This window comes from Pipistrellus hanaki (assembly GCF_964339955.1).
Source record: "Pipistrellus hanaki genome assembly, chromosome: 1".
NCBI lineage: Eukaryota > Metazoa > Chordata > Mammalia > Chiroptera > Vespertilionidae > Pipistrellus > Pipistrellus hanaki.
Genome location: NC_140503.1, coordinates 62,196,434 through 62,210,838, shown reverse-complemented (window position 1 = coordinate 62,210,838; position 14,405 = coordinate 62,196,434). Strand labels below are relative to the sequence as shown.

The 14,405-nt window shown below is 40.7% G+C and overlaps 1 protein-coding gene across 1 annotated transcript in view; it reads right to left on the bottom strand.

The window, feature by feature from the left end:
• Nucleotides 1–14,405, bottom strand: part of INO80 (INO80 complex ATPase subunit) — a 129,007-nt gene that overhangs the window by 18,980 nt on the left and 95,622 nt on the right. Inside the window, exon 29 of the mRNA XM_084904453.1 lies at nucleotides 6,459–6,531. Within this exon, the coding sequence (XP_084760579.1) occupies nucleotides 6,459–6,531 (73 nt within the window). The remainder of the gene's footprint in view (nucleotides 1–6,458; nucleotides 6,532–14,405) is intronic.

Genomic DNA, 14,405 nt, shown 5'->3' with positions numbered 1-14,405 from the left:
TCCTCAGAAAAGAAAATACATTGTGAGAACAAAGAACAAGATGTGCTGTGCTTTGATGTGGTTGCTGTGCCTAGACCTGACCTCCCCCGGAGTTTGCTTCAGGAATGCTAACCATTCTCAAGGTCCCAGGAACTATTGGAGCTGGTTTAACACCACTGAACATTAATTACCTTGTTACTGGACTTTAAGTCCTGGAAAGAGACAGAAGGGACAAAGACCCTGTAGCCACCCCCACCCCCCCGCCCCCTCCACTCTTCCCTCTTCTCCCTTCCCTTCCATGTGGCCTCTTTTCTTTTCTTTAATATATCTTTATTGATTTCAGAGAGGAAGGGAGAGGGAAAGAGAGAAAGAAACATCGATGATGGGAGAGAATCATTGACCGGCTGCCTCCCGCATGTCCCCCAATGGGATCGAGCCTGCAACCCAGGCATGTGCCCCTGACCGGAATCGAACCCGGGACCCTTCAGTCTGCAGGCTGATGCTCTCTCCACTGAGTCAAACCAGCTAGGGGTAGCCTCTTTTCCTTATCCCTATATAATCAACCAGTTAGTAGGAAGGGTAGAGTAGATTTTTGGTGAATGACCTGCTACTTTCCCATACTGTAGGCATTATTAGTATAATAATCACATATGATCCAACCCTGTCTCTGCTTAATTGGCTCAAGTATGACAGACAGCCCAGACCCATTTGTTGTCCGGTTTCACCTCAAGTAAGAACCTCATTGGTGCCGAAACTAGTTTGGCTCAATGGATAGAGCGTCGGCTTGGGGACTGAAAGGTCCCGGGTTCAATTCCGGTCAAGGGCATGTACCTTGGTTGCGGGCATATCCCCAGTAGGGGGTGTGCAAGAGGCAGCTGATCGATGACTCTCTCTCATCGATGTTTCTAGCTCTCTATCTCTCTCCCTTCCTCTCTGTACAAAATCAATAAAATATATTAAAAAAAGAAAAGAAAAAAGAACCTCATTGGTTCTTCCTTTGTCTTGCTTCTATATCAGGTGTAACTTCTCAGTTTTTAGTTTAATTTAGAATTCTTGGAGAGAGAATAATAAACTGCCTGCCAAAGAAAGAAATCATTGTGAAAGCTTATTGTTAATCCATGTCCACAGAACTAGGATTTGGAAGTGTATAGCACTTGTCACTTGTAGAGGAGCACAGCAAATCTGACCGCAGGATATTTTGCAGCTTCAACAGATAGGCAAAATTCTAGAAAATCTGTTTTAAACTTTGAAGAGAAGAGAAGGCTGAGTTAATAAAAAGGAGACTGTCGCCGAAGCCGGTTTGACTCAGTGGTAGAGCCGACGCGGTAGAGTGGTAGAGTCTGCGGACTGAAAGGTCCCAGGTTCGATTCCGGTCAGGGGCATGTACATTGATTTCGGGCACATCCCCTGTAGGAGGTGTGCAAGAGGCAGCTGGTCGATGTTTCTCTCTCATCGACGTTTCTAGCTCTCTATCCCTCTCCCTTCCTCTCTGTAAAAAAATCAATAAAATATATTAAAAAAAAAAAAAAAAAAAAAAGGAGACTGTCAATTGGACTAGCGGGGAACATTACTTGCCTCCTATACCTAAAATAACAACATATGTGGGAAATGAGGGCTGATGTCACACCTAAAACATAGTACTTTCAGTGTTAAAGCCTGATGCAATGGGTCAGCTAAATTCATTATGGGATGTTCCATTTCATAGGTGCTTCCAAAACATTTACATTTTCCCCCCTGGAAGTCTCAGTGGCAACCAAACCTGATTTCACTTGAATTTTTTGAGCTCATAAACAGTAAGAAGATTAAAGCCTAAGGAGACAGGTTTGCAATTTAACTTCAACTCCCTCCTCCTCTGCCAGATTTAGTGGCTATTTATCATTTAGATGGATTAAAAGAGATGAGGAATTTGTTAGGAAGAGAGACTAAAATAAGATTTTATTTAGAAAAATACTTGCCTAGGGGAAAAGAATATGAAATATGCATAAGTTAATAAGTTAAAAGAAGAACAAAAATGAAAAACTAACCTAGTTGTATGGTTATTATCTAATTTTACAAATAAAACGAATAATGAATCAGCCATGACAGGAATTCAGAGTGAGGGCGGGGAATCAAAAAGACAATGACCAAGGCAGTGGGACAGAGAAGACACCTGGATTTGGTAAATAGGTTTATGGAACGCAGCGAGACATTCTGGAGAAAAACAAATAATAACGAAAGCATCAGAACTGACTTAATTAGGAAAAATGACAGCAAGTCAATCCACAAAGCTTGGCCCAGCAATGACTAAGGGGAAAAATATTAATAGTATCCTTCATGAAGTTGTAAACACCAGGCTGGACAGAAATGACGGGGGAGTGCGAGTTGAGAAGAGATCGAGGCACTTAGCTATAGGTCAGTGAGAAGTAGTTTCAGGGGAGAGGAACGGAAATGGAAAACGGGACCAGCACTTGGAGGGTAAGGAACGCCCCCCCTTCCCTAGAGAAGGGATGGAAGTCGAGTCCTTTGGGAGGGCTGAAACTGTCCCATGTTGTCTCACAGGAACAAAGGACTTCTCACATTGCAGCCAAGGGACAAAAGCTCCCCATTCTCTCTCTACACGTAAGCATTTACACTGTGACACAGAAACAAAACAAACAGTGCAGATTGAACCCCTCACTAAAGAGTCAGAGACCCCTACTTCAGGAAGAACACACAAAGAACACAGTAAGAGGCAGCTGCCATTAATCACATGCTAAAATCATGTTTTTACTAACAGAGTGGGCCAGAGTCCCACTGTTTATAAGCACGTTTATATATGCATTCTCGTCATAAGAGTTTTTTCTGGCATTTTAGGCTGACTATCCTCTTCTTGTCCATAAATGTCTCTGGGGATCTTCCAAAGCTAAATAAACTCAGGACAAAGGAAAAACACCAGCCAAGCAGCTAAACCTATTGTTTCTCTAATAATATACAGAGTATAACCTGACTTCACACAAACCATAACCTAAGGATTCATTTCAATCTGTCTCATTTTTCTGTGGAGTATTCCAGAAGGTTTTAATTTACAAGTGAATCCCCAAACTCTCCCTTCAAAATTAATGTAAATTATTTTGGAATTGAGAACTCAGAATATGTAGAGCCTCTCTTTAGCCCCCAGGATGAAAAGGGAATTCCTATTTCTACTCCGCTAGCTATGGGTTAGGGGCCCATTTTGGGTCTTTGTGGCTGGCAGGAGCTCTTACCCCCACAAGGCAAACTATGTGAGCATTGGAAGCATGATGTAGATCTCTCCCACTCAAACATGCTTATTATTTTTGACCAATCACTTGGACAACTAGAGGAACTATTCTTTAAGAAACCATAGACCAAATCTGAAATAGGCAGGCTGCAAAGTAAAATACATTTTGATCAAATGAACTTATCCAGCCTCATGGTCTTAAATGAACATCTCTGACCTGATGATTCCAAAACACATCTTCAGCCCCGATCTTCCTCCTGAACTCCGGAGACACCGTTGCCTGAGTGGTACTGCCATTTAGTACTTGCTAAAAATCTTGAACTTAATCCCCCAAAACCAAACATTTGAGTCCCCCCAGTCAAACCTGCTCCCCAAATATTCCCCTGAATTAGTAACTGGTATCTCCATCATTCCAACTGCTGAGGTCAAACACAATGGAGCTCTCCATCCATCACACCTCCTGCATGTCCCACATTCCATCTGCCAGCAAACTCTACTGGCTGTGCCTTCAAAATATATGCAGACTCCAGTTACTTCTCACCACTTTCACTGCTTCAACCCTTGTCCATCACCACCCTCTGTGTCTAACTTCTAACTGAACTTCTTATTTCTACCTCGCTCCCTATAGTTCTCCCCACCCCTATTCTATACCTAAGTCAGAGACACACATTTAAAACATACGGCAATTTATGTTAGATCTCTGTTCTAATTTTTCCAGTGACTTCCCATCTCAAAATCCTTACCATGGCCTATTAAGACCTACATGACCTGCTTCTGTAACCTTCATCTCACACCATTCTCCTCGTTCATTATGTTCTACTTAAAGAGGGCTGTATGCTGTTGCCTAATTATGCCAAGCATGCTCTCACCTCAGGGCTTTGCATTTATTCCCTCTGCCTGGAATGGTCTTCTTTCTGACAGACACATGCTTGGCTGGCTTCCTTACTTTCTTCAGATCTTGGCTCAAATGTCATCTCAGTCATCTTACCAGAGAGGCATGACTAGGCCATACAATACAACAACCCCTGATCAAAAATGAGGTTTTAAAGTTTACCAGGTGGCCGAAGAGTGATCTATGTTGAGGGAACAGTTTATACAAAAGTGTGATACAGGATGGTATGTTCAGAAAAACTACAAGTGAATCATTTCTATAAGGCAAATTTCAGAAGGGGGAGTAATCTGTTTATTAGGCTGGAAGGGGAGTTAAAGGCCACAGAATGAAGGGCCTGTGTGCCATGTAAAGGAGCTTATCTTGTAGGTGATGGAGAATTTTTGATAAGTTTTTTAAGCAAGGGAGTGGAATGGTTGTAAAGAAGGGATAAACAGAGTAGGTATGAGGCTGGGGGATGAGACTGGAGTCTAAACGATCAACTAGGAGAAAGGGATGAATCTTTTATTCACATTGTCAATATGACTTCAAGTTGAGACAGTATAAAATGCTTACAGAGAAGCAAAGGGCAAAGAGAAAGCCAAGCTTCTGCTATCTGATATGCTTTCTAGTGAGCCACCATATCAGAAAACCTGTAACAACAGCACCTACCACCAATGATAGCCTTCCCTTAAGATGACTGTGGCTAATGATGTGCATGTAAGACAGAATATGTCTAGCAGGCTATGGCCCCGTGGGTCCTCAGGCCCTAGAGCCCCATCCCAACCTGGTTAACTGGCTGAAGAGGTTTAGATGCCAAGGAAGGTATAGCTGATCCTATGGCTGATATTTAGAATCTGTTTTTCATTCTTTTTGTTGTTGTTGTTAATTGTTGTTAGGATATTTTTTTCAGTTGATTTTTACAGAGAGAGGAAAGGAGGAAAGGAAGAAGAGGGCGGGGGAGGAGAGAAACATCGATTGCACACACCCTGATCAGAGTCGGGGATCAAACCTACAATCCAGGTATATGCCCTTGACCAGGAATCAAACCCACTACCCTTTGTGCATGGGCTGACACTCTAACCGCTTAGGGTGAAGCAGGCAGTTCTATGGTGTAACAGTGAATAAGGAAAGGGGAGGACACAGTCTAGGAGTGGAGACAAGGACATGTGGGATCTAGTTCTAGCTCTGCTGCTGTGCATCTATGCAAGCCTCTCAACCCCTGTATTTCATTTATCCATGACCCTCCAAAATGCATCCTCCTATTTGCGGGAATTGTGATACTCTTATTTCATAGAGAGGCTCCAAAACTGCCACGTGAGATGGCATTTTAAGAGGCATGCCTTCTGCAAAACAATTTCCCATTTATGTATTTTTATGTCTCAAGATTACGGAAATTATACTATATAATAAAGAAGAAATATGCAAATTGACTATCATGCCCTCATACGAGATGGCTTCTCCCATGTAGTCACAAGATGGCCGGCAGGGGAGGGCAGTTGTGGGAGATGAGGCCAGCAGGGGACGGCAGTTGGGGGAGACAAGGCCTGCAGGGGAGGGCAGTTGGGGGTGACTGGGCTGGCAGGGGAGGACACTTGGGGGCAATAGGGTTGGTAGAGGAGGGCAGTTGAGGGCAATCGGGCCGGCAGGGGAGCAGTTAGGCACCAATCAGGCTGTCAGGAGAGTGGTTAGGAGGTGATCAGTATGGCAGGCAGAAGCAGTTAGGGGCAATCAGACAGGCAGGCAGGCAAGTGATTGGGAGCCAGCAGTCCCAGATGTGAGAGGGATGTCCCCCAAGGGGTCCCAGATTTGAGAGGGTGGAGGCTGGGCTGAGGAACACTCCCCCTAGTGCAGGAATTTCGTGCACTGGGTCTCTAGTTAAATATATTTTCTTCTCTCTTTCAGATGCTGAATTATCCCTACAAGGAGATTGGTTATGAAAGGATGGTTCATTTGATGAAATGTCTACTTTTTTCAATTCCAATTTCTTTGCTCTCCAACCACGTTTTGAAGTTTGGGATACAAAAATATGATGTTTTCCTAAGATAAAATAATGTGTAAGAGTAATAAAACAATGCTTACCTATTTGTTTAGTTAGAGCTCCTGGATGACTTAGTTGATTTTCCCCCAGTGTTTATTCACTACACATTCCAAGTGTTTAGAATAGTATGAGACACATAGTAGGCATTCATCAAATTTATTCCAACAGAATGGATAGAAAAGTCCAAAGGAAAGCTAAAATGTTCAAGTTCCAGGCAAAGCACAACTACTGACACTAATGTAACTGAAGGCAAAGAAAAAAGTTTGTGACACAAAGCAAAGGGTGGTACCAATAGAACAACATATTTATAGTAGAAAACCTGCATATCCAATGTATTGGCTCTCGTGACTTACTGTATCTGCAGCAGTGAGATTGATACCCAGTCCTCCAGCTCGGGTGCTTAGCAGGAACACAAAGATGTCATTCCTGCAGAAGAGGGAAGGATATGTTAAGAGGAAAAAACTAAAAAATAAAAATGGCATGTGGCATAAGAGAGGAATCCCTGAATACAGATCTAAGGCTAGAAAGAGTTGGTGGTTACCGAGGCCTGATCTAACATTTCTTTGACACACTGTACAAAGGTGCTCTGTTGCTAAGATCAACCATGGTTATCACTTTCCAATTTGCAGATATACTTTTCCGCCCACTAATACTAAGAGGCAAGAAAGTTATAAACATGTAGCACATATAACAGAAAAGTATGTTATCATGGAAGTAGAGGCCTTTGTCTATATGTAACAGCCATATTTTTAACAAGTCAAACCATTCATAGTCCATACAAAGGATATAAATAAATCAGTATTTCCTGGTGTTTTCCCCAGGAATCACAACTTTCAGTAATTTAACTATTAATTATAATTCCAAAGCACTCATTTTCAAATGAAGAAAGTCAGTCACAGAAAAATGACTCAAGCTCCTGAGACTAAGATCTAAGTCATGACTTCTATTATATATTCGTATTAAGTTGAATTTAGGGTCAATCCATGAACGCAGACTGGAATTAAAGTACTTAATTTTTGATGAATGCCAACATAGCTCTTACAAAGAAACAATCAGATTTAGTTTTCTGTTTCTCTTTACATTATATATCCCTTTAAAGAAACCTATAATTACAAATAAAACAGTAGATACTACTGTCATTCATTCAGGCAACAAATATTTATTGAATATCTTCTAGGAACAAGGCCATGCTAGACTACAGAAAGCATGCCCTAACTATAAGATTTATCTATATATATACATACAATTAAGGGCTCAGTCTGAGCCCAGTTCTTGCAGATAACATAAACATTTAAGATTTTGCATTTTCAGCCGAGACTGGTTTGGCTCAGTGGATAGAGCGTTGGCCTGCGGACTGAAGGGTCCCAGGTTCGATTCCGGTCAAGGGCATGTACCTTGGTTGCAGGCACATCCCCGGTGGGGGTGTGCAAGAGGCAACTGATCGATGATTCTCATCGATGTTTCTAGCTCTCTATCCCTCTCCCTTCCTCTCTGTGAAAAATCAATAAAATATATTAAAAAAAAAAAAAAAAGATTTTGCATTTTCACATTCTTGCTACCCAATGTTATTTTCTAGAATATTTCTAAATGCTTGCATTATACTGATGAGCAAATTTTACTGCCCTCTAAATCAGCATCGCCAACCGGTGGTTCTCGAGGTCAGAAAGGTTGGCGGCTGCTCTAAATTAAGCTGCATACCTTTTTTTCATGGCTATAAGGAGAAATACAACTGGAAATTCATTTAGATGGGTGTTATTCAATTGCAGGTCACACCTATCATTGGTCATGGAATCAGTTTGGTGGATCTGGACCACATTAAATAATGTTCACACAGCACTATTCACCATAGCTAAGACTGGAAACAATCTAAGTGCTCACCAGCAGATGAGTGGGTTTTAAAATTGTGGTACACCTACACAATGAAATACTATGCGGCTGTAAAAAAGACCTCCTATCACTTGCAACAGCATGGATGGACCTGGAGAGCATTATGCTAAGTGAAATAAGCCAGCCAGAGAAAGATAAATATCACATGATCTCACTCATTTGTAGAATATGATGAACAACAAAAAAAGATATAGAGACACAGAACCACTGAACAGACCATCAAACCTCAGAGAAAGGCAGGGAAGGGTGTGGGGGTAAAAGATCAACCAAAGGACTTGTATCTATGCATGCATATAAGCATAACCAATGAATACAGACAATAGGGGGATGAGAGCATGTGCTGGGGGTGGGAGGAAGTGGGGAGAGATCAATGGGGAGGGGGGGGGAAAGCAGACATATGTAATACTTTAAACAATAAAGAATTTAAATTAATGAAATGAAATAAAAGATATAGTATATAGTGCTTTGTACTCATGTGAAAAGAGTATCTACAATGTATTATACAATTAAAATGCAAGTGGAATTATAATATTAAGTTTTGTAAATAAATTTTTAAACTATTAAAAAAAACCCAAAAGAGGACTGAAGGGACCCGGGTTCAATTCTGGTCAAGGGCATGTACCTTGGTTGCGGGCATATCCCCAGTAGGGGGTGTGCAAGAGGCAGCTGATCGATGACTCTCTCTCATCGATGTTCCTAACTCTCTATCTCTCTCCCTTCCTCTCTGTACAAAATCAATAAAATATATATATAAAAAAAAAAAAAATAGAACAGATTAAAAAACATAGTCATGGCCGACGGGGTTCAATGAAGGGTCGCAGGTTCGATCCTGGCCTCCAATTGGGGAGAGGGGGGACAGGGGAAGGCCGACGGGGTTCAGTGGAGGGTCGCAGGTTCGATCCTGGCCTCCAATTGGGGAGAGGGGGGACAGATATGAGAAAGCAACCAATCAATGTGTCTTTCTCACATTGGTGTTTCTTTCTTTCTCTCTCTCTCTCTCTCTCTCTCTCTCTCTCTCTCTCTCCCTCCCTCCCTCCCTCCCTCCCTCCCTCCCTCCCTCCCTTCACCCCCCTCCCTCCCACCTCCCCCCCACCAACTTCCCTTCCATTCTCTCTGATAATCAATGGGAAAAATATCCTTAGAGAGGATTAACAACAAAAAATTACAATACATCATTACAGGTTACAAGGAAAAGTGCTGTCTTGTGAAATTTCAGAGATGGTATACAGGTACTAAATCCCAATGTAAAATGAATTTTATTCTATAGATTCAACTAAAAAGATATATGGAAACATGTTGACATCAGGATGCATTCATCCCTAGATGCTGTTCTTCCTTGATAAAGTCACTTGACTGCTGAAGGTCTACATCCTGAATATAAAATAGAGATGCTCCGAATACAGTTGAAGCGACTAACTGATGACATAGCAAGTGAAAACATGAATATCAGAGATGGAGTTATTTTGAAATAAGCATGCTGGTTAATCTGTAAAGACAGGTCCTAGTAGAAATCTGTCCATTATCTGCATTTAGTTAAACACAACTTTCCTAGAGGCACGCACGGATAACAAACAGAGCATGTCTGGAGGCCTCTTGTAGGTCTTGATTCCAAAAGCATTATACTCTTACAAAAGTTCTACTAATTTATCCTTGAGTCTTATCATGAATCTTAACATTTCATAACTTTATTTACATAATTTATTAGATGTCTCTTTTATGGTTAAACCATACAAGGCAAACCAAAAAGTTAAAAGGCATTTGCCAGTTTATAAACACATTTTCCCACAGATATGGGATGATGTAAATGGAAGTTTGATACCTCACAGCACATAGGAGAATACTTAACAGCAATAAATCTTCAAATAAAAACTGAGCTTTCTAAGCTGTACTAATCTCTATAGGACAATCCTTCCCACTCTGGCCCTGTAAAGACTGCTCTTTCCCATACATCTCTCTCCTGCTTTGGTGTGTACAGAGGTGGGATTAGGAACCAAAGGCTTCTCTCCAGTACTGTGTGAGCGCTGATGGGAGTCACCCAATGGCTAGAATTGTTTTGTAAATCTGAAAGAAGTCTGCAGGCGGGGCCTGGGTGGGGCCTGGGAAACGGGGTGAGACAGGGTGCGAGGGAGAATGCAGTTGGTAGCCACAATAAAAGAAGGGGTAGAGGCAGAAAAATGGTTTGGACAGTCAGAGAGATAAGATCCAAGATCTGGTCATCACTTATACACAGGACTATAGGAAAAACACACACAAAACACCAGGGAAAGGAATCTAGGTAAAAATAAATTAGCAAAACTTAAGGCAACATGATGGTTTGGGTGCCCTCTAGAGGGCTGAAAAGGGATATCAACTAAGGGTCCTTGATGGAATAAGGCCTTTGATTGGAGACCAGGCTTCTAGATGGTTTATGAAATCACATAGTAAAGACATGCCTAGCTACACTCTTACTCTCTTTAGTTAATGACCCACTGAGGCCACTTTGCTTTAAAATACCCAATAGTGCTGGGAGTATAAATAAAGACTTGCTGAGCCAGAATGAGACAACACGAGCTCTACAACACTCGCACCAAGAAAGAAAAGGCCACACCACACTCATTTTTTCCTATGTTTCCAAAGGCCCACCCTGAGTGATCAGATAACTGGGGGGATCCACTTGGTAAATGTCATGGGGGTAAAAAGAAGTGAAGCCACGGCCGAGGCAAACCAGAGCAAAGAACTTGTGAATGGCTCCTAGGATCACGCACTAGTCACATGTTCTGAATGCTGCTCAGTCAGGACATCCTGGGCAAACAGTCTTTAGTCTCAGTCAGACTCTTTCCTGGAAGGATCCCTCATAAATAAATCTTGTATGAAGGGAATGTAAATGGCTTTTTATAGGAGTTCTTGTTTACTCTGGCTGACCTTTGAGCCACAGGGCTTTCCAGTTGAAACTACAATTTTTTTCTTTTGATGTCTTTTCATGAATAATAATGAAAATATTTGGCAAGGCATGCTTTTTTGTTTTCAAAAACACCTATCTATTTCTCTATATTGGCCTACTGTAGCCACTCAAATTTATAAGTTGAGAAGTCCCCTCCACTCTCCAACCCCCACCTCAATTTGGAGGAATCTGCCTGGTAAGTTTGTGGTCAGCACCGGCCCAGGTCATTCCTCTACGTGAGACACAGATCATTTCTGAGCAACTGGAACTTCCTATCCAAGCTGTAATCTAGCTCAGAATGCAGGCAGGGAAAGAGATTTTAGTCTTTTGTTTTAGTTTGTCTAATATTAGATGCAGTGTTAAAGTGGTTATTTAAATGTTGATTAAAAAAACCAACTCACTGCTAAAAAATAAACAAAAGAAAAAACACACCTCACTATTCTCCAAGTAATTCTTAGCTGTAGTGTTTGGAAGCTCGAGTAAGGTTTTCCAGAAATGCTGTACAAAATAAGATATTTACTAAGTAAAGAATAGTATAATTTAATGGTGAAAATATCCTTCTTTTAGAGCTAAGATTTTCAAAACTATTGTGTGCTAGTGGGATTGCTCAAATAATTGCTTCACAAGTTAAAAGATTTTAGGAACCATTAATTAGATATATCTACTGATTTTTTCCCACTAAAAAGGTCACTAAAATATACTGAGCTCTAAATTCATAGTCCAGTTTTCTGGGAATTGGGTCAGCTAGAAGAACAGCTGTAGCTCTACAACCCAAAATCCAAATCATAACAAGCCAACATACTACAGCTCCGGTTGGAATCTAAACCAGTAGAAATTTTTATAAAGCAATATGACAAGATGCACAGTTTTAAATGTTCACATCCCTTCATTCACTGATTTACTTTGTATGAATCTATATTAATAACCTAAAATGGTGACAAGGCTTTATAAACAAAGATATGCACTCACCATTAAAAAAAAGTTTATTGATTTTTAGAGAGAGAGAGGAAGGGAGCAGGAGAGAGAGAAACATCAGCTACCTCCTGCATGCCTCCTACCAGGAATCAAGCCCACAACCAGGGCATGTGCCCTTGAGTGGAAATCAAACCGGCAACCTCCTGGTACATAGGATGACAGCCAATCAACTGAGCCACACTAGCCTGGGCTCACTCACCATTTTTAACAATTATAGTATACCCAGTATAAAGGAACACTGGTCATTAAAAATAATGATTACAAAGACTTTTTTAATGATATGGGAAAATGTTTATGATAAAATGATAAGTGGAAGAGATCAGGATACACAATCAAATCTATAACATGGTATCAACCTGTAAGTATAACATTAAAGACTAGAGGGAGCCCTAGCCAATTGGGCTCAGTAGACAGAGTGTCAGCCTGAAGACTAAAAGGTCCCAGATTCAATTCTGGTCAAGGACACATGCCTGGGTTGCAGGCTTGATCCCAGTGTGGGGAGGCATGCAGGAGGCAGGTGATCAATGATTCTCTCTCATCATTGTTGTTTCTATCTCTCTCTCTCTTATCCTTCCTCTCTGAAATAATAAAAATTTATTGTAAAAAATAATAAATAAAAGACTAGAGGGATATTCCAAGATGTTAATGATAATGGGATTGTGGGTGCTTTTTATTTTCTTCATTAACTATTTCTCAAATTTCCCTCAATAGGCATCTATATATATAAAAGGCTAAGTGTTCGTCCATCCGACTGGAAGCTATGATGCGCACTGACCATCAGGGGGCAGACACTCAACACAGGAGCTGCCATGATGTGTACTGGCCATTTAAAAAGAAACAGTGCCACGAACCTGGCGCTGACAAACCAACACTCAGCTTCCCCCAAAGGGGACACAGGCCCAGCCAACCACCCCGGATCGACACCCCACCAAATCACAGCCAACGCTGCCAAGATCTCGAGGTGCAAAATGTGGCCCACAGCCCAGCCCAGCCCGGAAATGGTTGCTGCAGATGCCGGGTAATGACATCACATAGCAGCACCCTGCTTCCTCTTCCTAGCAATTAGCCTCCATGGAGTTTCTTCAGCCCAAGTACCTGACTTGCTTTATAGCCAGGTGCAAACATTTTACAGTTTAACCAAATGTTTGTGAAGCATTTTCACGGGCCTTATCTCATTAGATTCTCACAGAGAGGGAAAACATATAATCATATATAAACATATATTTTGTATATAAGATTCTTGTCTATTGAAGCTCTTAGGTTGGAGTAGGTCAGGACAAAGTAAAATATGTTGCATTTTATTTCAGAATCATGAAAAGATGAAGATTAACTGGTAAACTTTTTTGGGGGGAGGCGGTTTATAACAATGTGGTGAGATTAGGAGGCACTATTATGCTTACATATGTCTCAAATAATCAATTTTAAAATCTACTGATAGCTTCTGCACCCATGTAACAAATTGAAATAGGTACAAAGTAGATCTTCCCTTCCAATGTTGGTCAAACAGCCTCCTAAATTCAGATGTATAGTTTTAATTTAGAAGTTACTGACCTGAATATACACTGTAAACCAAAATGTCAGAATATATCTCCTTACCTATGCTATTTTGTGAAGGATTATGCAATAGCAAAAACTTTCAATCAGAGGACATTCTATGTTGAACTATGGATTTGTTTTATGTGAAATTATTTTACATTTGAAGGAAACTGTGCATTAAAACGGAAATAAATTAAAATAATTGTAACCTAAATACAAATGGCTATGTGCTTAATTTTCTTCCCAAGAACTCAAAAGTAAAATAGTAACAGACTACACAATTAAAGGCCAGAAATTCAGAACGTTCTGTTTATTGAAAAGTAAGATCTCTATTCTTTAGCTCTTTAGGTTTAAGGAAGAAAATTAAGGGTGGAGTTCAGCAGACCTGTCACTAGCAGAGCTTGGCTTTCTCCTTAGAGAGCAGTAACCAGACTCTGCTTATTACAATGAGAACCTGCACTTAGGATAATTATGGCTTTGTGAGCCATCAGCATCCAGCAGGCAGCATCCAGCAGGAAATTTCATAGGCTCATTATCAGGTAGAAGTACTGTAACTGAGAGCTGCCAGCTGAATAGATTATAGACTACTGCAAGTTGTCATACTGCACTGTACTACAATGCTAGAGGAAAAGCAGGAAAAAGGAAGGTTTTCTTTTTTAACTTATACAAAGTGAAACAGGTAAGCAAAAAAGAACTAAGATTAACTATAGATTAACACCCAGAGATAGCCACTGTTAACATTTAGCAACTTTTTTTTACATACGTATTACCCACATAAGGAGGGTCTTGGTTCATACTCAGAAATCATTTATTTTATTGCCTAAAGAAATAGGCACTGATTTGGCAAGAAAGCAAATTTCAAACACAAAAATTTCAAAGCATTCCTTTTTCTCTCTCACAGACACACAGATCTGAACTGCTATAAGCAGATTTAGCTACCTCTTAAAATGGCAGGAACTATCATGATCACTTAATAATATGA